This window comes from Aquarana catesbeiana, linkage group LG03 (assembly GCF_042186555.1).
Source record: "Aquarana catesbeiana isolate 2022-GZ linkage group LG03, ASM4218655v1, whole genome shotgun sequence".
Classification (NCBI taxonomy): Eukaryota; Metazoa; Chordata; class Amphibia; order Anura; family Ranidae; genus Aquarana; species Aquarana catesbeiana.
This window is the reverse complement of record NC_133326.1, coordinates 146,066,457-146,093,895: the sequence shown is the minus strand read 5'-3', so window position 1 is coordinate 146,093,895 and position 27,439 is coordinate 146,066,457. Positions and strand designations below refer to the sequence as shown.

Genomic DNA, 27,439 nt, shown 5'->3' with positions numbered 1-27,439 from the left:
CCACACAAAACAATAAAAATGCCATAAATCTATCTCCTATTTTGTAGACGCTATAACTTTTGCGCAAACCAATCAATATACACTTATTGCGATTTTTTTACCAAAAATATGTAGAATACATATTGGCCTAAACTGAGGAAAACATTTGGGTTTTTTTAACCGGTTCCCGACCGGCGCACGCCGATGTACGTCGGCAGAATGGCTCGGCAAATGGGCGTACCCGTACGTCCCTTTGTATTTGCCGCCGTGCCATTGCGTGCGCACCGACCAGGAGCTTCGTGAGTCAGGTCGCAGGTCCCACGGACTAGATCGCCGCGGGGATACCCGATCGCCTCACGGAGAGGGCGAACGGGGAGATGCTAATGTAAACAGCACCTCCCCGTTCTGCCTAGTAACGGTGTCACTGATCTCTGCTCCCTGTGATCAGGAGCAGAGATCAGTGACGTGTCATATGTAGCCACGCCCCCCACAGTAACACATCCCTAGGACACACTTAACCTCTCCCTAGCCCCCTAGTGGTTAACCCCTTCACTGCCAGTGTCATTTACACAGGAATAAGTGCATTTGTATAGCACTGATTGCTATATAAAATGACAATGGTCCTAAAAATGTGTCAAAAATGTCCGATGTGTCCACCATAATGTCGCAGTTATGATAAAAATCGCTGATCGCCATTACTAGTAAAAAAATAAATAAAAATGCCATAAAACTATCCCCCATTTTGTAAACGCTATAACTTTTGCGCAAACCAATCAATAAACGCTTATTGCGTTTTTGTTTTTTTAACCAAAAATATGTAGAAGAATACTTATCGGCCTAAACTGAGGAAAAAAATGTTTTTTTTCAATAATATTTGGGGATATTTATTATAGCAAAAAGTAAAAATAATGCATTTTTTTCAAAATTGTCGCTATTTTTTTGTTTATAGCGCAAAGAATAAAAACCGCAGAGGTGATCAAATACCACCAAAAGAAAGCTCTATTTGTAGGGGAAAAAAATTATCAAAATTTCATATGGGTACAATTACCGCGCAATTGTAATTCTAAGTGTAACAGCGCTGAAAATTGGTCTGGGCAGGAAGGGGGTGAAAATGCCCTGTATTGAAGTAGATAGAGGAGAATGGAGGATCCGCTTATGTGAAGGCGGCTTTATGCAAACAATTACCTGAATGTGAATTCACACAGGAGAATGCAGCGGCTCACAGCAGGAGTTCGGTGCATCTCTATTCACCGGTTCAGGTCCGATTTCAGCCCACATTTTTGTCTGAATTTGGACCTGAAACGGAACAAAAGACACACAGGGCTCCTGTGCAATTCGCACCGGAGCCGCTGAGATGTGTGAACCGCCTTCATAGAGAGCCGGTCACAATCTCCTGCTATGCAAATTGGATGCGGTGAAACCACATCCAAATCACAATAGTGTGAACCCAGCCTGTACAGTGTACACAAAAGATGATTGGAAGAAAAATTTTGTACAACAAACAATTGGTCTGATCGTTCGTATAGTGCTTTCAACAGCCGATTCTGACTTTTCAGTGCCCCGTTGAATTAACCCACATGGTTATTAAAACATTAGCTTCTCTGTGACTGCAATATGACTTAAATCCAAATGTATAATGCCCTTTGCCATGATATTTCTATTTCCTAGGAACATGCTTGTTGTTCTGTAACACCCTTTTTGCTGTTTTATGATGTGCATGTTTATAACATAGAAGTTGATATATTTCCGTTTTTATAGACTTATGGAATAAAGGTGATTTTCAAAAGCATTGTTATGTCTTTCTGTGAGACCATCCACCTTTTAAATCCCGTTTTTGTGTTAGGCAGTTTTTCTGCCAATGAATGGTTCCAATTATATCAAGGAGATGGTGGACAGTGATTTCAAGGCCCAAAAGTATATTAGACCCCCTGAATACAGGTGCAACATCTTACGAAAGATGAAAATATCCTAACTTACCTTATCCTCCGCTTTCCCAGCAGATGGGCCACCCCAAGCTTCAGTGGTGAACTGCCCTTCAGCGTCATCACGTCCAGTGCAGGGCTATGCAATCTCAAATCACATGATGTATGTACGGTGACATTCATTTTCAATGGCACAGATGTGGCGTGATTTTGGTACAATTATTGTGCTGACTGCAATGGGTTTGTCACCTAAAAAAGGAGCTGGAGCTTTTTTTGGGGGGCGAAAAGCTTCACGTGTCGCAATTGTGGCAAAACTGCACCGCATTTAGACGCCACTGAAAATGAACGGCACCCGAGCATGTGTTTTGTGATTGCAGCACAGTTTGGGAAAGCAGGCAGAATTGTAGTGATTCTGACTGAGATCCCAAAACACCAAATGTGAACAAAGCTTTAGTAGTCAAGAGGCAATGCCATTAAAAGCGATACTAAAGAATTAAAAAAAAAATTTTTAACTAGAGGTGAAACTTTTTTAGTTTTGTACAATAAAGTGGAGAGGGATAAGAACATGTCAGGTTTTTATTGCTGTCTGTGCCTCATTAGGGAGATTCACCTTATCACATGTACCTATATCACTGAAAGAAAATCCCAAAATGTTGGACTGACATCGGAACAGTAATAAAAAGAGAAACCTTCCGATGGGGAAACACCCTCACTATAGAGGGCTTTCCTCTTGCTTCCTATTTTGGCTTTGGGACAGAAGTGCAGGGAAATCACTCCCAATGGGAAACAGATGGTAAATAAAACAGATATTTAAAAAAAAAAAACTGATAGGTTAAGACCCCCCCTTTACTTTACCCTAAATGGGGAAAAAAAAAAAAAAAAAAAAAAAAAAAAAAAAAAAAAAGGAGGATGGTTTTCCTTTTATGTTACACTTGTCCTATGCACTACTGCACAGAAAGCACCATCTTCTAATCCACTTGTAGGCACTGTCACCATCTCTCAGAGGCTGATCAAAGGTTTTCCAACTTTCTTGTTCAAGAGAAATAGATCATTAGATCGGCTTCTGTTGAGTGGCAAAGACCATAGATAGATTGAAATTTGTCTGGTCCCTGCTGGGGTTCAGCTTTGAAATGCGAATGGACACTAAGCGGGTTTGGAGGCTAAAAAAATAAGTGTAAAATGTGCCAAAGTGTGGTATTTTTTTTTTAACGCGCCATGTACACAAAGCCTTATAAGCTGTTACAGCAACCAGTATTTTCATTTTGGAAATAAAAGCAAATTGTAAGCACCCGTCAGCGGTAAATGGTTTGTCTCATCCCTCTAAGGCCCCTTTCACACTGGGGCGGTGGGGGCGTCGGCGGTACAACAGCGCTATTTTTAGCGCTGCTGTACCGTCGTTCTTGCAGCTGTATTCGGCCGCTAGCGGTGCGGTTTTAACCCCCGCTGGCGGCCGAAAAAGGGTTAAAATCCCTCGTACAGCGCGGCTATAGCCGCGCTGTCCCACTGATTTCAATGGGCAGGAGCGGTGAATACACCGCTCCTTCACCGCTCCAAAAAAGCGGTTTGCAGGACTTTTTTCACCGTCCTGCCTGCGCACCGCTTCAGTGTGAAAGCCCTCGGGCTTTCAAACTGAACAAACAGCGGAGGCTGTTTAGGGGCGGTTTGCAGGCGGTATTTTTAGCGCAATACCGCCTGCAAATCGCCCCAGTGTGAAAGGGGTCTAACTGCTACATCTGCAGGAGAGGTTATACTGCTGGGGAAAAAAAAAAAAAAAAAAAAAACACCAACTTACTGGCTAGATCGCCAGATGAAAACAAAAGAAAAAAAAAGGCTACAGAAGAAAAAAAAGAATACAGCCATCAAATTTGAAAATGAGTAAGCTGCAATATAATAAATGTTTGCTTTTGGGTTTAATACTGCTTAAAAGCGGTATTAAAAAGGAGAAACAAGCGAGCACATCAATGAGGACGTGACGCTCCTAGGATGGGGGAGGGGCCTGGCCAAATCGCCGAGTGGGAGTGTATGAGGCCGACCTGAAGCCCGGAGGGAGACCAGCGGTGTGAGGCCGCGGGGTCTCCATAAATGAAAGCCCTTGAACCCCAGCATCTTCCAGCACGGGCTCGACCCTGTGTCGGGTAAAGTGGTTTTAGGCAACCCACCCCTCCCCCTGCCCAGGGAGTACGTAGCCCCTGAATAGTAAGACTTCCAAACGGTACCCTGAGACCTGAGGGAGTAGTAAGAGGAGAGGTTACTTGGTCATGGAGGAGGCACAGGGTATCGGGAAGCGAGAAGGAACGGAATGGAAGAGTGGAGGAGAGAGTAAGGCGAGCCGGAATAAGGAGATGAGAAGCACGGAGCTCTGTGGATGATGGCTGCTGTCCCCCCCCCCCTCACACCGACAAGTGCCAGGATTATCTTTTTTTTTGTCTCTTCTCCTCCTCACACTGCATGTGAATTCCTCTGAAACAGCTAGATGAAGAATTGGGAGTAACTGGCGGAGAAGAGGAAGCGAGTGACACAAAACCAGTGACTTGTTGATATTCAGCATCTGTATGATTAAAGAGGCCTAAGGAAGATTTAATCTGTGGGGACATACAACAGAGTGTTACAATTTATGGCCATAGCTTTAACAAGCAAAGGATCTGTTTATGAAAGCACCCGAGGACTTTATGTGATACTACATAAACTATATACAAGTGCATGGTGGGAGAACTGTGATAAAGTGCTTTGAAATCATTGACGGGAAAAAGGTGTATGGACTGATTTCCCTGGAGAAACTGATAGTGGTGCAGGAACCAGCTGTGTAACTGATCTGTGACTTTTGTAATAGCTGGTACCCATTCGGTTGAGTATAGACAAGATACCCCTGGTGGAACTTGACTATAAGTGTCACTCTCATCCTTTGTTTATTTTTTGTTTTTCTTCCTCTCTAAGTCCCCCCAAATGTTTAAATACATTTTTATATCACTTAGGTGTTGCAAGTTTTCTTTGCCTCACTCCTGTCCGAGCGTGCTTGGTTAAACCCTCCCCCTTCCGGGCGGGTGAAGGGTAAAGAGGGGGTAAATATACCCCTGACTAAAGTGTGTCTGTAGTGGGTATAAGATAACGCTTAAAAAATAAATAACAGAAGCAATATGAGAGGTAGATCTACGAAAGGAAGGGAACCAAAAACACCAAAAGATAAAATGCCAACACAAGCATGATTAAGAAATATTTGACAAAAGAGGGGAGCCCAAAGACTCCCGGAACCGAAAAATCAAGAACAGAAAAGCAGCATCCAGTGAATAAGGACAAGAAAAAAGCACCCGGAAAAAAGAAAAGGCAAGCCTGCAGAGTCGATACAAGTACAGAAAGTGAATTAGAAACAAGTAAAATGGAGGAACAGGGGGCGGGGGCCCAAATGCCAACCGAAATGGTAGATATGATCCTGAGATTGGAAACCTTTATCAAAACAGAAATTTCCACACTGCAGGTGGACTTAAATCAAATATTGACACGGGTGGAAGAGATGGAAGAAAAAAAAAAAAAAAAAAAAAAAAACGGACAAACAAGCCAGAGAATTAATTCTAAAAAAATCAAGTCAAAGACATGCAACGGGAACAGAGAAGGATTCTATATAAACTAGAATATCACAAGAATCAAAATATAAGACAGAACCTAAGGATTCGTGCCCTACCAGAAGAAAGAGGGCAAGATCTTAGAAAAACTATAAATAAAATATACAACCCAGTGTTAGGCAGTCCTTCGCTGCTCTGTCCACAGACAGAAAAAAGTTCATAGGATCAGAAAACCCCAAAACATATCAGCGGACTTACCTTGAGATGTAATAGTAAGATTATTGAGGAAAAAGCACAAATCTGGGGGAAAAAATGAGAGGACAACCACCCTTAAAAGTATGAAGGGGTAGATCTTCAAATATTTACAGACTTGGCGCCAGAAACACTAGCCAGATGAAGATTCCTTAAACCTCTATTGGAGCAAATGCGCACAAAGAATATTAAGTACAGTTGGGGTTTCCCGGCATGTTTAATCGGCCAGAAGGAGGATAGATCAATAAGATTAAGAGACCCCGAAGAGCTTCAAGATTTTTGTAATAAACTTGACTTATAAGTACCGATTATTCCAGGGTGGACCGAACAAGATTCTTCATCTTCGATCGAGGGCGATCTGTGGCAGAAATCGCAAGGAGAAGAATGTTGCATAGATTAAATAGAGTTAGACTATAATTCTACAATCTGGCAGAGAGCATGCTCTGGACAAATGGTGTTCAAGTATATAGAGCAGAATTAGAATGGAAATGGTTAAGGATGGAGGAGAAATTTCTCTTCCTTTTTGGGGGGGGGGGGGGGGGCGGTTGGGGTCTCACCCCAGGATGGGAGAGACACTGGAGGAAACGGAATGCAGTTCCATCAGTGTCAGAGAGGCCAAAGGAGGAGGGGTGGTGAGGTTGGGGGGCGGATGGGAAGGGTGGGAGGAAGAGGGTGGGGGATGCTTTAGATGAGGGGGAAGGGAGATACCTCTCAAGAAAGAATGGTAATCATCTGTAGTAGACACCCCTACCACAGCTGCCACTGGTTGTACTGGGATGGTGCTGGGTCCCACATTACGGTACAGCAGCTATTTCTGGCGATATTATATTGGGGCCAAGGAGTAACCAAGATGGTAATCAAGGTAAAGAGGCTAGACAGCAGTCAAAGTTCTTGACATAACGTTCGTGGACTGAATATGCCAACTAAGAGACATAAAATTTTGAAAGAGCTAAAACGTTATGGGGCAGAAGTGGCGTTCTTACAGGAGACCCATCTCTCACAGGATATAAAATGTGAAATTATTTTCCAAAGACTTCCCAACATGGTATTATGCCGACTGCACAACAAAGAGAGCCAAAGGGCTGGCAATTGGATTTGCCACGGGGGTGCGGTTCAAATTGGAGGAACAGATGACTGACCCCAAAAGGTAGATACCTCTTTTTGAAGGGTAGCCTAGATGAAATGGATTTCACATTGGCGAACATCCAAGCAGAAAATGTACCAATACCAAATGCCAAGCGCATGGGAGGGCTATGCACCCTAAAACACAAGATTACACGTTCTACTCCCCAGTGCACGGGATGTACTCTAGAATTGATTACATAATGGTAGATCATAAAGCATTGAAGTTGGTGACTGAAACAAATATAGGAATATCTACGCCATCTGACGACTCCCCAGTAAGTATGAAAATGAGAGTAACAGGAATACAAAGACCCCCCCCTTATACTTGGCGACTAAATGAATCATTAATACAGGATAAGAAAGATGCAGAAACAGTTAAAAAGGAGATAGGAAATGGTGTTCTAACCAATGATACAAAAGAAATATATGCTACCCTATGGGGGGCCCACAAAGCCTACATTGGGGGTATTCTTATTGCTATAGGGGCGGGGAAAAAAAAAAAGAACAAAAAACATTAACTTAATAATAGATGAAATATATATATATAGATTAGAACAAGGACATAAAAAACTTAAAGGACAGCATCAGGAGATATTCCACTCATTAGTAATCAAGAGAGATGAACTAAAGGACCTCATGGAACAAGAAACGAAAAGGACATTTAATAGAAACTCAAAAGAAAGATATCTATGGGGAAATAAAGCGAGTAAACATCTAGCTAGGATGTTAAAAAAGAAAAAAAAAAAAAAAAAAAAAAAAAAAAAAAAAAAAAAGAAAGAAAAGAAAAGGAGAAACAAGTCAAAGCTCTTTTGGTCCACTTTTCCTGTGCGTCACAGAACTGCACCTTGTTCTGCAATCCTGTAACATGTTTCCATCTAACAGCAGGCTATAGCCCGGTGTCTGCTTACATCACTCAGCCAGTCTAGGCTCTGGTACAGTCGGGATCCTACCAGATGCATGGAACCAAGTAATCAGTGATGTTTGATTGCTCAGTTCTCGGTCTTAGAGGTGGCAGGGGACAAATGCAGCTAGGATTGGTGCTGCAGCCATCTAGGGGAGTATGAATTTTTATTATTTTTTAGGTTTTCGAACTTATCATTTAAACTCAAAACCAAAAATGTAACATATTGCAGTTTACCAATCATTATATGTGGTGGCTGCATCAGTTTTCTTGTTAAGCTATTTCTCCTGTTTTCACCTGGTGATCTGGCCATCAGCACACCTCCTGTATTAGAGTGCGCCCACTCTGTATGAAGGAGCGAAGGAGGCACATTTGGACAGCAGTATTGTCAGTCTTGGTAAAGGGGAGTGTTAAATGTATTACAGTAGCAGATTGAAGCCAAACTCCAGCTCATCCTTTATAATCAGCTAGGCCCCTTTCACACCAGCAGACCGATCGTGTCCGCCTGTGTTTTTTCAGGTGGACCCGATCGAACCACCCATATTTCTTTATGGGCGGCGGATGTCAGTGGACAGGTTTCAGCTGTCACCCGCCGGCATCCAATAAAGTTCCCCATCCATCAGGTGGATTGGATGGAAACGGACGGGCGGTTCATTTCTATCCGACCGCCCCATAGAGAACAGCAGGATGTATCTGCTCTGCATAGCGAACGCGAGCGGTCACCCGCCTGCTCAGCGGAGAGATCCCCCACTAAGCAGGCGCATCCAGTTGGACGGGTTCTGCACTGTCTGAAAGGGGCCTTACAGCAAACCCCCCCCCCCCTCCTTTTTTTTTTTTTGCAATAAAGGTCTTACATAAATAAAATCTGATTATTATAAGCACTCCTGTAAGTAGCAAATAGTTTTCTCATCCCTCTGATACATTCTGCTGGAGAGCTTGTTCCTTTGAAAAACTGACTCGCTAGTTAGATCAGCAGGTGAAAAAGGAAAGGAAGCCAGAAAAAAAAAAAAATAAATGCAGTCACTATATTTATTAATTGGAAAGCTGCAATATAATAAATGGGTTTAATACTGCTTTAAGGGAAGAGGGTGTAGGCAACAGCTCTGTAAGGACAAACACCTTGACCAGTGACAACATGGCCAATGAACCCTCCAGAATTCAGGGGTCTCAAACTGGCGGCCCACCAGCTGTTGCAAAACTACAAGTCCCATCATGCCTCTGCTTTTTTGGAGATGGGAACGAGGGACACCTATTAGCAAAACGTATGTAGGCATAGGACATGCCCCCTTAAAAGGAGAATTACACTGAAAAAAAAAAAAAAAAAAAAAAAAAAAGGGAGAAGGATGGATTAGTTAAACCCACAAATGCTTTTTTTTTTAACCACTACTATTCCTTTATACTGGCTTTTGAAATTTACAGCAATTTAGAAATTGGATTAAAGGTTTAGCACTGGGAAACACTTTTTGATACATAAGTAGTGCATTTTATATACAACTATATAGATCACACCAAAATGAGGGACAAATGGAGGAAAGAGGGACTTTGTTCCAAATCAGGGACAGTTGGGAGCTATGTGCTTGTAACTGTCAGCCTTACACAGCCCCATATGGGACTTGTAGTTTCCCAACATCTGGAGGGCCGCCAGTTTGAGACCCTCAGACGATGCACAGACATGACAGCTGTGTGAACCCCCCCTGATTGGACACATCCATGATCCTGCTCCATGTGTGATCTGCAGGAAGCTCTCTCTAATCAGTCCAATCCCTATAGAGAAGACAGTGACTAGGGATCAGACATCTCCTGGAGATCACACACATTGCCCTCCATGTCACATTATGGCTCCAGAGCCGGCACAATACTACAAACAATGGAGGTGATCGCGCAGAGCGGACACTTGTCCTCAGCACACACCGTGGTCACATGTCCCACACAGCGCCGTATTTACTAGAAACGCGGCTCAGGCCTGCTCTGCACACCGCTGTCCCGGGACAAGGCAGCGCCTGAGCCGGGATAAGACGTCGTACGTACAGTGCGGGGAGACCCCCTATGTACTCACTCGGGGAGGTAACTGGAGGAGAACGAGCTCCACTTGTACACGGTATAGGACAGTACTCTGCTCTCCGCCGCCATCTTGTCAGCAGGAAGACAGGAGGCCGGCCCGCTGTAGACACACACACAGGCACATGCACCGGCGGAGGAGGGAAGCAGGGGGGCGGGCTCTGCTCGATGCTCTTCTCACACACAACGGTAACCAGCACAAGGTGTCAGCCAAGCAAGGTGGCCGGTGAAGCGGCCTGCGTAGCCCCACCCATCATCGGCTCAGGTACGCCCTCTAGCCGACATTAGTTGGAACATGAGCTTGTACGTCACAAATCTCCGCCACCGGTAAACACATGACGCACTCGCCAATGACTCTTGTCCATCAAAGTGTGTTAACCACGCCCCCTCTGCTTGCCCGCGCTTTGGAGTTCTAGAGCCTGACTGAGCTGAGGAGATGTGGTGTCAGTCAGGTGAGGAGAAGAGAAGTACTTGTATAGGAGGCCTCCGTTTGTCTGAGAGTAGAAAGTGTATGAAGCGAATTTAAAGGGATTCCAGCAGTTTTTTTTTTATATGCTTTAGCTGCAATTTCTGGATCTTAAAGCGGAGTTCTGGGCTAAAATGAATAATTGAGCACCTCACGACTCCTGGTTTTTGGATATCTTTTTTTTGGGCGTTTTGTACCTTTTTTGTTCTTCATATTGACGTCCGTCCTACCTTGCTACAGCGAAGTACGTCATTTGCATCGCCCCCCCCCCCCCTGTCATTTGCATCGGCTGCCTTGTGGGACCTGTGTCTCAGAAGACAATGGGACCATTCAGAAAGCGTGGCTCGCGCATGTGCAGTAGAAGACCGTGTGGGAAGCCTGAAGGCTTCACTACCGGTCTCCCTTAGTTGAAATGCCGGTGCCTGCACCTGAGCTGGGGGGGGGGGGCGACATTGCAGGATCTGTTAAATGTTAGCAGCTACAGTATTTGTAGCTGCTGACTTTTACAGTTTTTTTAGAGGCTGGAACGAAACCTATTGATTTAATTGTTCCCAGAAACAGTTGCTTGTGCACTCAGTCATCAAATGGTCAGTGTTTTAAAGCAGTAGTAGACTTTGCTATGAGTAAGCTTATAATAAAGCTTATCTGTATGTAAAATGAGTATCTCCTAAACATGTATCGTGTTACAGCCAGAGATGTCTCTGATGCATGCACACTGCTCTGAAATGAAGGCACGGTGAACGTGCTGCCAATCCAGAGGTCTGTGCTGCGGCTGAAGCCCGCAAATCCAGAAGGAAGAGCGGGTAAAAATGGAAACCCTGTCGGTGACAGAGCATCGTTTTTTCATATAAAAGGTTTGGGAGGGCAATAGGACACAACTGAAACTGGCTATTGGCAAGGGACCAGGAGTTTGGATAAAAGGTTTGGTATCAAAGTTACCTGAAAATATTCTTGGAATGGATCTACTTCAATGTCAGTCAATTCAGACTGAACAGGGGTACATTCACATACGGGTACCTGATAAAACATATCTGGTTAGGGTGGTGAGAGGTCAGGGAAAATGGAACCCTGTCTAAATTCCTCTCCCAGAGAAGCCAGTTTGTCTCAAGCAGTGCAGACTTCCTAAAGTCCACAAATAAATTAGAGAGACTATTCAAGGACTGTTGAGAGAAGGTATCCTTAGATCTGCTGTAAGTCCTTTCTCGTCTCCGGTGTTCCCAGTACAGAAGAAACCTGATAGAACATATAGAATGACTAGATTACAGAGGTGTAAACAAAGTGGCACCTCCATTGAAGTTAGCTGTACCTGATGTGATCTGCATCATTGAGAAAGTTTGCAAAGATGCAAAAGAATATCATGCTGTGATAGACCTAGCTACTGCCTTTTTCTCAATTTTGGGAGACTTAAAGTGTCAGGACCAGTTTCCTTTTGTGTGGGATGGCTACCAGTATACTTTCACCATCCTTCCGCAATTCTACCTTCATTCTCCAATGAATTGTCATGGACTAATAGCTGGAGATTTATGTACCCTAAATTCGCTGTGTTTAACTACATTGATCTCAGGGACAAAAGAAGATGTCACTGAAGCACTGCACCTGCTGCTACAGCACGTGGAGAACAGAGGATGGGCCATCAACAGACACAAAGTCCAAGGACTTGCCACAGAGATGAAATTCCAGGGAATGATGTGGACTGGGCCACAGAGGAAAATTTCAGATATAGTTGTGCAAACTATCTTTAGGCCTATATGCAATGTTACCAGGAAAAAGCTATTTTGCAGCTTCAGTGATTGGGATGCGTGAGACAAAGAGTACCATTTCAGCTGGATGTAGTGGAGCAGGATGATACCATATCTTGGAGTCTGTGGCAGCCAAATGAAAAGAAAGGACAGAGAGCAATACCCATTGGGTTTTGGTCCAAAAAACTGACAGGGGCACAGAAGAGATACATGCCCCTAGGGAAATGCTTGTTTGCAGCCTACACAGCACTTCAACATGTAGAGACTATTACAGGACAGGACCCAGTCACCATCCATACTGCATTGTCAATAGCAGAATGGGTGAGAGATAATGGACTGACCCCTAGGGCAACTGTAGCATAGAATCAAACACTGATGAAATGGCAGTGGTACCCACAAGAAAGAGGGGGTATTGCAGCTGGGGATGTCGGAGACATTTCAAAACAGTTGGCAGGGCTTGTCACTTTTGCCAGCACCCAGCAAGACAAAGAAATTCCTTGTGCTGCTGCCATCCCCTATTCAAGAGGCTCCACCCTTTGAGTCTCTGTCAGAAGACATGAAAGAGTCAGCATGGTTCAGCCATAATCACATCGTCTGGGCGTCATTGGACAGTAGACAGTCCTGCAGGGGACCATAATTGGAGGGTCCAGTCAGTATGCAGAGTTAAAAGCTGTAGAAATGACTCTTCAGGAGAATCCTTCTTCCTGTGTCGCTATCTATACTGACAGCTGGATGATCTTTAAAGGACTGACAACTTGGGTGCCTATGTGGAAGTCCAGTGAATGAATGATTTATGAAGAGGCAAGAAAGTCTGGGACTACACCTGGAAGGAAATTCACTCCCTCACCATAAAAGTGAGGCATGTTGATGCATACGTGCCCCTAGTCCCAGACTTTGAGAACTATAACAAAGTGGCAGATAACATCGTCAAGGTGAATGCAGTTGTGCCAATTGGCCCTGTCTTGATTAACTGGGCCCACAAGCAATATGGACATTTGGAACAGAATGTGACATATGAATGGTCACAATAAAGAGGATTTCCTATAGCCATAGACATGATAAAGACTGTAATGGGGAACTGTACAGTGGTGTTGTGTTAGGTACCTGGTAGTAGAGCCTGACTTGTAGGAGGAGACCTCTCATACAACGCTGGTTCAGGAGCCACTGGAGTGGGAACAGTGGTCTCGTGAGCACAGTGGGGTAGGAGTGCCTGGTGAGGTAGAAGTCTCTGGTGCTGGAGCAGGGTAGAGATCCCTCCAGGGATGGCTGGACTGCAGGTGAGGTGGTCAGCGGAGGACAGCAGGCTGAAGCACTGGAAGATGCAGATGCAGTGGTCACTGGAGCTGAAGGTGCAGCAGCACACGGAGCTAACGGCAGGCACAAGCAGGGTCAGACAGTCCGGGTCGGCAGGCAATCAAGGCAGGTGATAACGGCAGGCAAAAGGCAGAGTCAGTAAACAGGCAGAGGTTGGCAACGGGTACTGGCAGAGATAGCAGCAGGGTCGGGCAAGCCGGGTCGGATTGGAGAGAGAGGGATGGTCAGACAAGCCGGGTCAGTATAGTAGACAGATCAGTCAGGTGCAGGTAACAGTTCACAGAAGCTGAAGACAAAACAGCAGCGCGCCATCGCAGCTGGAAGACCTTTATGCGATCAGTGGCGCCAAACAACGTTAACGCGCGCGCGCCCCCGAAGGACGCGCTGACGCACAGCAATAGCTGGGCATTGCTGCATAGTCTGAACAGGGGCGCGCATGCGCGCACGCATATGTCCCAGTCTGGTGCTGACAGATCCCTGACATTGCCCCCCCAAAAGGTCAGCCTCCGGATGCCCAAACACCTTCTTTTCTCAGGATGGGCAGAGAAATAAGCGCAAACTAATCGCCTGGCGTGAACGTTGCTGTCAGGTTCCCAGGAATTATTCTCTGGACCGTAACCTTTCCACTTAATCAGAAACTGATTTTGTCCTTGTCTTCTGCAGTCAAGAATAGCCTCAACCTCAAACTCCTCACTTCCATCCACTAAGATGGGTTCAGGAGGTCTGGTTCCTCTATCATTGAAAGGGTCAGGTATGGCAGGTTTTAGCAGTGACACATGGAATACCAGGTGAATCCTGAGAGAATCAGGCAAAGTTAGTTCATATGAGACTTCGTTCATTTTTCTCTTTACCGGAAAAAGGTCCCATAAACCTAGGTGCCAGCATCTTAGAAGGACATGCTAAATTGATATTACTGGTAGAAAGCCATACCTGATCGCCAAGCTGCAAATTCAGTTCCCCTCTTCTTCTCCAATCGAAGGCTTTCTTGCTGTCTGCCTGGGCCTTGGACACCGCCTCCTGCAACATCTGATTGTTGTGGCTGAGGAAGTCCACTGTATTCTGCACTGCCAGAACTGAAAACTCTGGAAGAAAGTCAGGTAGAAAGGTTAAATGAAAGCCGTAATTGGCGAAAAAGGGGGATTGTCTGGTGGCTGAATGGTTAGCATTGTATGCGAATTCTGCTAAGGACAGGAGGGACACCCAATCATCCTGTGTGAAGGATGTAAAACACCTGATGTATTGTTCAAGGGTCTGATTGGTCCTCTCTGTCTGTCCATTGGTTTGAGGGTGATAGGCCGAGGACAAGGCCAACTCAATCTTTAGGATTTCACACAGGGCTCTCCAAAAACATGAGGTGTACCCCTCTATCAGATACTATATTTGCAGGGACTCCATGTAATCTGATGATTTCCTTGATGAATATGTGGGTGGTTTCAATGGCAGATGGAGTTCCCCTTAAAGGTAGGAAATGGGCCATTTTAGATAGGCGGTCTACAACCACAAAAATGACTGAACACCCCTCAGAACATGGAAGCTCTACTATAAAATCCATGGAAATCATCTTCCAGGGTCTATCAGGTACAGGCAGAGGTTTTAACAGTCCCCAAGCTCGATTTCTTGTCGTCTTGTTCTGGATACAAACAGGGCAGGAACTGACGTATTTTTCACAAAAGTCTTTCAAGTTGGGCCACCAGAATGTGCGTTGCGCAAGTTCCAGGGTCTTTCGGACCCCAAAGTGACCTGCCAGCGTATGATCATGAAGTAATGTCAAAACTTTAACTCGAACATCCTCAGGAACGAAAATTTGGCTCCCCTTCCAAAACAAGCCATCCCTGATCGTCAAAGTGATCTCTGGAGGTTTTGATGAATCTGAGGATGCTTCCTTAATCTGAGAGAGAAGATCTGTCTGTAGGAGTAGGAAGTTGTTTGCGGGCAAGATGGTATCAGGAATGGATAAGTCCTTCGGGTTGTTGTGCATACGTGACAGGGCATCCGGTTTAATATTCTTTGACCATGGCCAGTAGGTTATATGAAAGCATAAACATGAAAAGAACAGAGCCCAGCGGGCTTGCCGAGGCTTCAGCCGTTTAGCAGATCTTAAATGCTCTAAGTTCTTGTGGTCAGTGTATATTAATACTGGATGAACAGCGCCCTCTAACAGGTACCTCCATTCCTCCAAAGCAGCTTTGATAGCGAGTAGCTCCCGGTCACCAACATCCTAGTTCTTTTCTGCGGGAGAAAGTTTGTGGGAGAAGAACCCCACAGGATGCATTAGATCTTTACTGCCTTGACGTTGTGAGAGGATTGCTCCCACAGCTATCTCAGAAGCGTCAACTTCCAAAATGAACGGTAACGATGGTTCAGGATGGCTGAGGATCGGAGCAGAGGTAAACAGTCTCTTGAGATTCTCGAAAGCATCTTGGACCGACTGACTCCAGGAGAAACGGGCATTCTGCTTAGTCAATTGCGTGATGGGTGCAATTATGTCCGAGAATCCCTTGATGAACTTCCTATAAAAGTTTGCAAAGCCGATAAAACGCTGAATACCCTTCTTGTCTAGGGGTACTGGCCAGTCCAGAACAGCAGACACCTTTTGGGAATCCATTTTGATGCCAGTTGGAGAGATTATTAACCCCAGGAATTGGATGCTTTGCTGCTCGAACTCGCATTTCTCTTCCTTTGCATATAGTCTGTGCAAGCGAAGACGACCCAAGACCCTGCAGACATGTTCTCGATGCTGATCAAGCGATCCAGAGATAATTAGGATGTCGTCCAGGTAGGCAATCACAAACACATCTAAAAAGTCTCTGACTACATCGTTAATGAGATGTTGGAAGGTCGCAGGGGCGTTGCAGAGCCCGAAAGGCATGACGAGGTATTCATAATGCCCGAATTGGGTCCGAAAAGCTGTCTTCCATTCGTGCCCGGCCCGAATGCGGATCAGGTTGTAAGCCCCTTAAATCGAGTTTAGTGAAAATGACAGCAGATCTTAACTTTTGGAATAGTTTGGGTATCAAGGGTAAGGGATACCGATTCTTCACAGCAATTTTATTCAGCTCCCGGTAATCTATACACGGGCGGAGAGTCTTGTCTTTTTTGGTGACAAAAAATATTCCGGCACCTGCTGGAGAGGTGGAGGGGCAGATGAACCCCTTGGCCAAGTTTTCATCAACATATGTCTTTAGTGCCTCTTGCTCTTTCTCTGATAAGGGGAAGATACGCCCAAATGGAATTTCGGACCCAGGAAGCAATTCAATCGGGCAGTAGTAGGGACGATGAGGCGGAAGGGAGTCTGCCCCCTTCTTGCTGAAAACATTGATAAACTCATGGTATTGTTTGGGTATGGACTGGAGTAATTTCTGATCGGTGTCAAGACATAGCAGAGTAGCTGAGGAATTGGGGTTTTCCACCAAACAGTGTTCTTGGCAGTAGGAAGACAAAAACTTTACTTCTCCAGTGACCCAGTTAATGTGCGGGTTGTGGGCTTGGAGCCAGGGAGTACCCAGGATAATTGGAAACAGTGGGGAAGAGATGGCATCAGGGGTCAGCAGTTCTTTATGCTGGGAGGAAACAGTAGCAGGCAAAGGAAGAGTCTCTTGAGTTACTTGTCCGGATCTAATGTGAGAGCCATTGGCCAAGAAAACAGAGTGTCCATGAGTCTTAGTCCATAAAGGAATATCATGATGGCTGGCAAAGGTCGAGTCGACAAAACAGCTGCATGCTCCGGAGTCAATGATAGCATTGACTGGAATTATCTTTCCCCGGAGCTGTAATGAAAGAGGAATGGCAAGGTGGGTAGAGTTGTCAGACAAAGCAGAGGCTGGTAGACACAGAAGATGAGCACTTATCTTGATTGGACAGTTAAGGACATAGTGTCCTGTTCCACCACAATAGAGGCACAGGTTCAGTTGACGATGATGTGCTCGTTCTTCAGGAGATAAGGCAGGACGCATCAGTCCTAGCTGCATGGGTTCAGAAGCGTCAGGCATCGAGTTGACCGGGTTCACATTGGGTGGAGGTAGGTAGCGAGCCGCAGGAACCGGAGCCCTTGCAGTCATCCATACCGGGCGGGTTTGCTGAGCAGAACGTTCAGATCGGCGTTCACGGAGGCGACGGTCGATCTGGATTGCCAAGGAAATTAAGGCCTCGAGAGAATCTGGTATGCCAACTGGAGCTAGTTCATCTTTCAGCCCTTCAGACAGGCCCATGCGGAACTGGTGACGTAGGGTCACATTGTTCCATTGAGTGTCCGCGCTCCAGCGCCTAAAGTCAGTGACATAGTCCTCGGCCGGTCTGCGGCCTTGCTGGAGCGCGAACAGGGCTGACTCGGCTGTGGCAGTCCGCAGAGGGTCCTCATAGAGCTGAGCCATGGCTTCAAAAAAGGAGGGTAGGGATTGGGTTAGGACCGAGTCCCCCTCAAGTAGTCGGTGGGCCCAAGTCTGAGGTTCTCCTTGTAGGAGGGAAATCACAAATCCCACCTTGGTAATTTCCAGAGAGAAGGTTTGGGGTTGCAAGGCAAAATAAAGTTAGCAGGCATTACAAAAGGCCCGAAACTTGGTTCGGTCTCCGGAGCATCTTTCTGGGATGGGGACCCTTTGCTCAGGTGGGAGCATCACAACGGAAGGAGAAGAAACAGGCTGTGCTGGAGCTGTGGCCGAAGAAGAAGCCATGGAACTGGGGCCAGCAAGATTCTGAACTTGTCCTTCAAGTCTGGTGTAATTATCCTGTAGGGATTGCACAGCTTGGGTAAGGGCCGCAAGATGCGTGCAGATCTCCTTCATTGAGGAGGTCTCTCCTGCAAGCTCAGTCATGGCTGTTTGGTACTGTTAGGTACCTGGTAGTAGAGCCTGACTTGTAGGAGGAGACCTCTCATACAACGCTGGTTCAGGAGCCACTGGAGTGGGAACGGTGGTCTCGTGAGCACAGTGGGGTAGGAGTGCCTGGTGAGGTAGAAGTCTCTGGTGCTGGAGCAGGGTAAAGATCCCTCCAGGGATGGCTGGACTGCAGGTGAGGTGGTCAGCGGAGGACAGCAGGCTGAAGCACTGGAAGATGCAGATGCAGTGGTCACTGGAGCTGAAGGTGCAGCAGCACACGGAGCTAACGGCAGGCACAAGCAGGGTCAGACAGTCCGGGTCGGCAGGCAATCAAGGCAGGTGATAACGGCAGACAATAGGCAGAGTCGGTAAACAGGCAGAAGTCGGCAACGGGTACTGGCAGAGATAGCAGCCAGGTCGGATTGGAGAGAGAGGGATGGTGAGACAAGCCAGGTCAGTATAGTAGACAGATCAATCAGGTGCAGGTAACAGTTCACAGAAGCTGAAGATGAAACAGCAGCGCACCAGTGCAGCTGGAAGATCTTTATGCGCTCAGTGGTGCCAAACAACATTAACGCTCATGCGTGCGCACACACTCTTCGTGCACCCGCGCGCGCCCAAGGGACGCGCTGACGCACAGCAATAGCTGGGCATTGCTGCATAGTCTAAACAGGGGCGTGCAGGCGCATGCGCGCACGCATAGTCTGGTGCTGACAGATCCCTGACAGGTCGATTTACTAAAAGTAGAGAGTGCAAAATCTGATGCAGCTTTGCATAGAAACGAATCAGCTTTCAGGTTTTTTTATGTCAAAGCTTAATTAAACAAGCTGAAGTTAAAGGCTGATTGGCTACCATGCACAGCTGCACCAGATTTTGTACTCTCTAGTTTTAGTAGATCAACCCCATTGTGTGGAGAAGTGAATCAATGGCCAATGCAAACATACTCCACTGGGTCAGTTAAGAGTAGCGAGAGGCCTGCAGAGCTTTGGCAAATTCACCTAATCTGTCCCCTGCCCCAGGGAAACGCTGCACTGCAGTGGCCACCTATTCAGGACTTTTGCTTGTTCCTCCTTGCAAATGTGCAGATCAAGCTGCAGTGCTTCAACTGCTCCAGATACTTATAGTTGCTTATGGCTGTCCCAGATAGGTCCAAAGTAATGACTTACACTTCACCAGATCAACAGTAGGCTACAAATGCTCGAGTGTACTGGTTGTGCCACATCCCATACCATCCACAGGGAGCTGGTTCATTGAAAGATACACCAGGCTATTAAAAGACCGGATACACAAACTTACACCCACATATACACTAAAGCAGTGGGATCGGGTCCTTACACAGGCAGTTCTGTTGTTAAGTTCTAGGCCAAAAGTACACCATATGAGAGGATGGTGGGGGCTGGAGCACAGATTCCACAGCTGGAGTGCAGGGTTCAGTCTTTACATAGGGTTCCTGAAAGAACAGGGCTTAACAGGTACCAAGTTACTGTTTCCCATGACAGAAACCAAAAGTAATATACACTATATTGCTGAAAGTATTGGGATGCCTGCCTTTACATGCACATGAACTTTTTCGTCATCCCAGTCTTAGTCCGCAGGGTTCAATATTGCGTTGGTCCACCCTTTGCAGCTATAACAGCTTCAGCTCTTCTGGCAAGGCTGTCCACAAGGTTTAGGAATGTTTGACCATTCTTCCAGAAGCATATTTGTGAGGTGCACCCCAAACTCACTATTCCATGTCTTTATGGACCTTGTTTGTGCACTGGTGTGTAGTCATGTTGGAACAGGAAGGGGCCATCCCCAAACTGTTCCCACAAAGTTGGAAGCATGAAATTGTCCAAAATGTCTTGGTATGCTGACGCCTTAAAGTGGAGTTCTACCCATTTCTGCTGACTTTTAATAAACAGACACTCACCTGTCTAGCGATGTGGCTGCCCGAAGCCTCGCTTCTCTCACTCTTCCTCTCCACGGCGCTGGCATTGCAAGTGTGGGCACCCGGCTGAGACAGCTTATAGCTTCACAGCCGGGTGCGCATTGTGCATGCGCGAGTCGCGCTGAATGTTCTGAATGGCCGGGAAATCTTCTGGGACCTGTGACATGTCCCAGAAGATTGCAGGGAGGGGGAGAGGACAACTTCCGCTCAGTGCCATGAGTGGGACCTGGGTACCTGTCAAAACTAGGTACCCACTCCCCCCCCCAAAAAAAAATTACATGCCAAATGTGGCATGTCAGGAGGCCTTAAAGCAGAAGTTCCACTTTTCGGTGGAACTCCGCTTTAAGAGTTACCTTCACTGGAACTAAAGGGCCACGCTGAACCCCACACCATAATCCTCCCTCCACCAAATGATTTGGACCAGTGCACAAAGCAAGGTTAATAAAGACATGAATGAGCGAGTTTGGGGTGGAGGAGCTTAACTGGCCTGCAAGGAGTCCTGACTTCAACCCAATAGAACACCTTTGGGATGAATTAGGAGTGGAGACTGCAAGCCAGGCCTTCTCGTCCACATCAGTACCTGACCTCACAAATGCGCTTCTGGAAGAATGGTCATACATTCCCATAGGCACACTCCTAAACCTTGTGGACAGCCTTCCCAGAAGAGTTGAAGCTGTTATAGCTGCAGTGGGTGGGCCAAATATTGAACCCTACCCACTAAGACTGGGATGCCATTAAAATTCATGTGCATGTAAAGGCAGGCGTCCCAATACTAATAGTAATATAATTAATATAATATAGTGAAGCTGAAACATTTCTAGGAATGAAAGGAAATCTGGCAGGAAGTTTTGAAGTTATATTTGCATTGACAGATAAACTGATATTTCCCAGAGGTCCTGAAGCTCATTTCGTCTCTGATCACTTACACATTAACACCTATAGTAGATTGATGGCCAGGTGGGTGCTTTACCATCCTAACTAGACATATGGTGTTCTTCACCGTGCGTGTCCCTGGGGGCGTATTTTGCGGCAATCAGGGTAAAGAGCCGATGATGTAGGCTCTTTACCATGTGATTATCTGTGTCCAATCACAGCTGATCACATGTAAACAAATCCTGGTTATCGGCATTTCCTTTCCTTAGCGCTGTGTGTCTGAGGAAAGGAAAGCCGATAACCATCTCTCCAGTTACAGAGACATTTACAATGATAATCAGTGCACTGATTATCAGTGCAGCATATCGGTGCCTGTGACGGAAGTCACTTTGGGCGGAGGGGCTTGTGTAACCCAGCTTACCTTAGAGAGATCTGGAAGCTCTTTGTCCAGCTCCCCCGACCCTCCTATGTGTAAGTTACCCTATTTCTATAAGGGGCACAGGGTGACCGAGAACCCCAGTTGGGTCTGCACTAACCAGACTCGCCGTACAACCACACCGGACTTTGTCCACTCGCACCCCATTTTGTGTTACCCCTGTTATCCAGGGTTCTATATGTGTGGTTTGTGTTGAAAGAATGAAGGGGCTCTTTCACTTGGGACAGTAATATTTCTGAACAATATCCCTCAAGAAATATATGAAGATAAATGAATTCCACCTTTCCAACTGCTGGAATATTATATGAGCTTGGTCTCATATACTTTTGTATACTTTTTACTAGATCGTTTGAGGAGTGGCTGTGTCCCATTGTTCTATTGTTTCTGTCTGCCTTGGGAGCAACCTATTATGGGATGTATATGCTTATGTGGATTGGCTTATATGTTAATGAAACCCCTGTCAGCTATTAGATGCTCGAGGGAAGGGGGGGATTTCTCCAGCAGCCCCTCCCAAAGACGGTCTAATCCTGGAAAGTTGAATATACCTGTGTGTCATGTTACTGGAGGAGGTACAGTTTACCCCGCCTTGTGTCATTATGCAAAGAAGGGGGGAGTGTACAGTGCCTTGAAAAATTATTCATACCCCTTTGAAATTTTCCACATTTTGTCATGTTACAACCAAAAACGTAAATGAATTTTATTAGGATTTTATGTGATAGACCAACACAAAGTGGCACATAATTGTGAAGTGGAAGGAAAATGATAAATGGTTTTCAAAAATTTTTTTTTTTTATAAATAAAATGTGTGAAAAGTTTGGCATGCATTTGTATTCAGCCCCCTTTACTCTGATACCCCTTACTAAAATCTAGTGGAACCAGTTGCCTTCAGAAGTAATCTAATTAGTAAATAGAGTCCACCCGTGTGTAATTTAATCTTAGTATAAATACAGCTGTTCTGTGAATCCCTCCGAGGTTTGTTAGAGAACCTTGGTGAACAAACAGCATAATGAAGGCCAAGGAACACACCAGACATGGCAGGGATAAAGTTGTGGAGAAGTTTAAAGTCTTTTCCAATTCATAGGTGTCTTTGTTCAACCCCACCTGCTATGTAACTATGTAAAGCAGGGTTAGGTTCTAAAACAAAAACTTTAAACATCTCACAGAGCACTGTTCAATCCATCATCCGAAAATGGAAAGAGTATGGCACAACTGCAAACCCCAGCAAGACATGGCCGTCCACCTAAACTGACAGGCCGGTCAAGGAGAGCATTAATCAGAGAATCAGCCAGAATGCCCATGGTAACTCTGGAGGAGCTGCAGAGGTCCACAGCTCAGGTGGGAGAATCTGTCCTCAGGACAACTATTAGTCGCGCACTCCACAAATCTGGCCTTTATGGAAGAATGGCAAGAAGAAAGCCATAAGAAGTCCTGTTCGCAGTTTGACAGAAGCCTTGTAGAAGAAAGTGCTCTGGTCAGAAAAAAATTTTACTTTTTGGCCTAAAAGCAAAACGCTATGTGTGGCAGAAAACTAGCACTGCACATCACCCTGGACACACCATCCTCACCGTGAAACATGGTGGTGGGAGCATCATGTTGTAGGAATGCTTTTATTCAGCAGGGACAGGGAAGCTGGTCAGAGTTGATGAGAAGATGAATGGGGCCAAATACAGGGCCATTTTTGAAGAAAACCTGTTAAGGCCCATACACACGATCGGACTTTCCCGTGGATGTACAAAGGGCATTGGCCATGAACTTTTTAAGCATACACATGGTAGGACTTTTTAGGCAACAAACACGAACGTAGTGACGTTACAATGTACTGACGACACTTCAAAAGAGGAAGTTCAATTCTCCGGCATCACCCTTTGATTGTGTCTGTCATGGAACAGTAGCACAGAGACACCGGCATTAGCGTTCTATTTGCTGTCCGTCCTCTCTCGCAGGGGATGAGAGAGGACACACAGCTGATCTCACTGCCTCCTCTTCTCCCCCCTCCCCTCTCCTGCTAGAGAGGACGGACAGGCAAATAGAACGTTAACGCCAGTGTCTCTGTGCTACTGTTCCATGACAGACACGATCTCCGCTCAGAGCCTTGCAGTCCTGAGAAGGCAGACGGCACTGATGGACATTAATAGCATTCACCGATGGGCACTGATAGAAGGCACTGATATGAGACACTAATGGTGACTGATAGAAGGCACTGATGGGCACTGATAGGAGGCACGGATGAGCACTGATAGGCAGCATTGATGTGCACTAATAGGTGGCATTGATATGCACTGATAGATGGCACAGATGATTGGAGCACTGGTTATCAGTGTAAACAATTTACTGACATTCTTGACAGTTAACAGCAGTCCTTTTCGAACACAGACACAGCGTGGGAGGAAAGGGCTGTGGATAACCGGCAAGTCTGTTTACATGTGATCAGCTGATCACATGGCAAAGGGCTGCTGTGATTGTGCTGGATGCATGTCCCAGGGGTCATGCGGGAAGCATGGTTTTGGGAGGCTGTCCATGGACACCCTCCCAAAATTGGAAGCCCGGGGCTCGGATGGAAGGGGGGCCCATCATGGTTTCTTGCATCGGGGCCCTGAAGGTTCTAGTTACGCCTCTGCCTGCATGATTACCTTCAAAATGTACACTATTAATTTTTGTTCTCCTATTATCTTAATGTTAAGTTATGTATGTCAAAATGCGTATAGATTTGGACAGTGTGTATTCTTCTTTTTGGATTATGCCACTTACCTGTCCACTGGGCTGCCAAAGATGGAAGGGCTGGCCAAATTAACCTTCATTTTTAATGCATTTAGCTCTCATGGAAGTGTAGCAGTTTACCTGTCCAAAACATCTACTCATTCCCATTCACAACCCCCCCCCCCCTAACATTTTTAGAATGTGCCACCAGAGGGAGTGAGGAAGCATATAATTCTAACTTGCCCTTTTTTTTTTGGAAATACACATTTAAATGTTATAAGTTTATGTTGCCCAACAATGTTTGTGTCAAATATGGTTGCAATTTTATGTGCTCAAGTATTAATTCATCTTTCTTTGTTTGACTCCACCATTTCCTTCAAACACCCAGCAATGGCAGGATGTGACAGTCCAGTTTGCCAATTTGTGGAATTTCCCCAACTGTGGGGGTGCCATTGATGGCAAGCATGTGAGTATTTTGCCACCACCCAACTCAGGATCCTATTTTTTTAATTATAAAGGCTTTTGCTGCATAGTTTTGCTTGCCGTTGTGTCATCAAACTACGAGTTCCTGTACGTGGATATTGGTATGAATGGACGCCACTCTGATGGAGGTGTCATGATGCATACGGAATTCTACAATCGGCTACAGAATGGCACCTTGCATTTGCCACATGCTCACGACAATGTTGAGGGGCTAAATTTTGTGTTTGTGGCAGATGAGGCCTTTGCTTTGGGGGAACATCTTCTAAAGCCCTTTCCAATGAGGAACCCCACCCCAGAACAACGCATTTTCAATTATTGGCTCTCTCGTGCCAGAATGGTTGGCATCCTTGCAAGTCGATTAAGGCTGTTTTTAACCGCCATAAACTTAGCAGAGTATAAAATCATCCATGTGGTGTTGTGCTGCTGCATCCTACATATTTTTTTAAGGAGGAATGCTACAAGCTACATTGCCTCAGGGCAAACAGATGAGCCTTCTATTTCACGACCAGCTGAAGAGGCTGTGATGCCAGCTCTCTAAAGTGTACGTGCTGGTTTTGGCTCCCAGAATGCCCGTCTTGTCCGGAAACAGTATATGGACTACTTTGTGGGTAGAGGAGCAGTGCCTTGGCAGCAAAATGTACTTGATAATGAGTAAATATTTGACTTATTCATAAAATATTATTTCATTTGAACTACTGTTGTCTGTGTTTACTAGGTTTGCAAATAGCCTTGATCTTTGTCATTTTTGCCACTAGTGCAAACCAACCTGATGTGTAACATGAGGTGACAATCTCGCCTTGAGCTAACTATTATGTTGTGCTGTGGCTCAGCTACACACATTTTAGAGTACACTGTCAATGTAACTACACCAACTTAACAAATATACTAGTATTGAGCATTGAAATAAGAAGCCACACATTGTATTTATACTCTCTGCACATTCACATGTGCGTTTAGAAAATTAATTTTTTTTTTTTTTCCCCTCCAATATTTTTTTTTTTTTAAGAAACAGGCATGTTTTAAAACAACATACACAACTCTGGAACTTACAAAGTTCAATGTCTAAAAACTGAAGGCAATATCAGACGTTATGGTGTAAAAAATGTCTTGATATTGCCATAAATATGATGGATGTCACCCCTGTAAAAGCCAAATTTTGAAGATGCACACAAATTGGGAGTCCAAATGGGTGATGTTAACATGTGCTATCTCCCATCATGGGGGATCAATGGACGTGTTATGTGGGTGCAATCCCTTCCTCTCACCTACTAGCGTTATGAGGAAGGGGTTGCACCCACAAAACATGTACATTGAGATCCCCTGATGGCAGAATCTGGTCATCTAAAAAGAAAATAAAGAACATGATCGATTTTGTTTTAGGGAAAAAGGGATATTCTCCCCCAAAACATCTGCTGCATGATGTCCAGGCGATTGCGCATTGCATCGATCTCCCCATTCCATGCCATGATTTTGGTAATGAGGGTTTGGGCGCTGGTGCTAGTAAAAGGTTCTGCTGCTTCCCCTTTCACAACCAGAACATCACCTAAAATTGATTTAAAAAGATGTATTTAGAAATATGCATGCATACATAGATTACCTGAAGCTGGGGTGTCAGACACTCACCTGGTGGGGTGCCCATGTCACCCACTTCCTCCACATCTCCTTTCTCCACATTCTCAGGGGGGTTACTTCCCATTCAGGCTGACGAGGTCGGGGGTCCCTGTGATCCTGTTGTCTGAGTCTTTTCTCCCTTATGAGAATGAAACAAAAGGTATGCTTACCACACATATATTTGAGTCCAGAAATAGAAATATGAAACATTGCTTTGAAGTGGTGTACAATTGTTTGGGAAGAGATCCAAGTTGAAGACATGATTAGAAAAAATCCCTTTTAAACAAACTGCAATACTTACCTTTTTTGGACAAGTTTCACAGATAGAGACACCGCAAGTATCCACTGGAGCACCTGTGTGGGTTACCCTAAAAAATGTTCTCTGGTGTCCCACACTAGTGCTCCTGAGTCTAGATGTGTAAACAGCTGCTGAGCATCCTCTCCTTACATTCCACTGAATCAAGTTTGCAATTCATTCAAAGACTTCTAGACAACAATGTCTTAAACTTCTTTCAATAAGACAAATTAGCATGACCAAAATGTAGGTATAACCCTGTATCAGCTAAATACATCGTATTTATTGGCAAACGATCGATGTTCCCTACCAACGATTACTGTGCCCACTGTACAACAGTAAAGAAAAGCACATGCAGCAGCATGCAAGTTAATAATCATAATAGGAACACACGACAAGTACTTACTTTTTTGAAGCACCTTCTTTATTTTGCGATACTGAGCCGGTACCCTCAGTTTAATGTCGGACCAGCGCTTCCTTAATTTGTCTTTGGACCGTTGTACCCCAAACTTGTGCTCCAGAGTGTTCACAACTGTAGTCATGATTTGGTCCTTTCGCAAATTGGGATGGGTGTACAGACCATGTTTCCCATCATAAGGGGCAAGATCTCCACCATTTCATCAAAGGCCATGTTGGTGGCCTTAAATCTCCTCCTCCTGGATCGGGATGTTTGTGGCTCCGGGCTTTCCTCCTCACTAGATGACAAATTGCCAAACACCTGTTTCTCCGCCATGTTGCTCCTACTGCGGGCGACACGGGCGGAGTTTCACGCATGGGCAGTCTATATCAAGTTAACACACGCTCCGTACGTAGGCCCACACACGATCGGAATATCCGATGAAAACTGCAGTTTCCAGTGCACTTGTAGTGCAAAGTTGATCGGCCTTTATTAAATAAGACCCACTGTGTGTTTGTTGCCTTTTGCTAACTACATGTATGGAAAATAACATAATTTAGACATGTGATCATTAGGGATGGGCCAAACCT

General features: G+C 45.4%; 1 protein-coding gene and 1 long non-coding RNA gene across 2 annotated transcripts in view; one reads left to right on the top strand and one right to left on the bottom strand.

The window, feature by feature from the left end:
* Positions 1-10,080, bottom strand: part of MKLN1 (muskelin 1) — a 103,667-nt gene extending 93,587 nt beyond the window's left edge. The window contains exon 1 of the mRNA XM_073619413.1: positions 9,793-10,080. Within this exon, the coding sequence (XP_073475514.1) occupies positions 9,793-9,866 (74 nt within the window). The 5' untranslated portion in view covers positions 9,867-10,080. The remainder of the gene's footprint in view (positions 1-9,792) is intronic.
* Positions 10,081-10,105: 25 nt separating this feature from the next.
* LOC141131764 (uncharacterized) overlaps positions 10,106-27,439 on the top strand; it is a 30,245-nt gene continuing 12,911 nt past the window's right edge. The window contains exon 1 of the long non-coding RNA XR_012242812.1: positions 10,106-10,246. This is a non-coding gene — a long non-coding RNA (uncharacterized lncRNA). The remainder of the gene's footprint in view (positions 10,247-27,439) is intronic.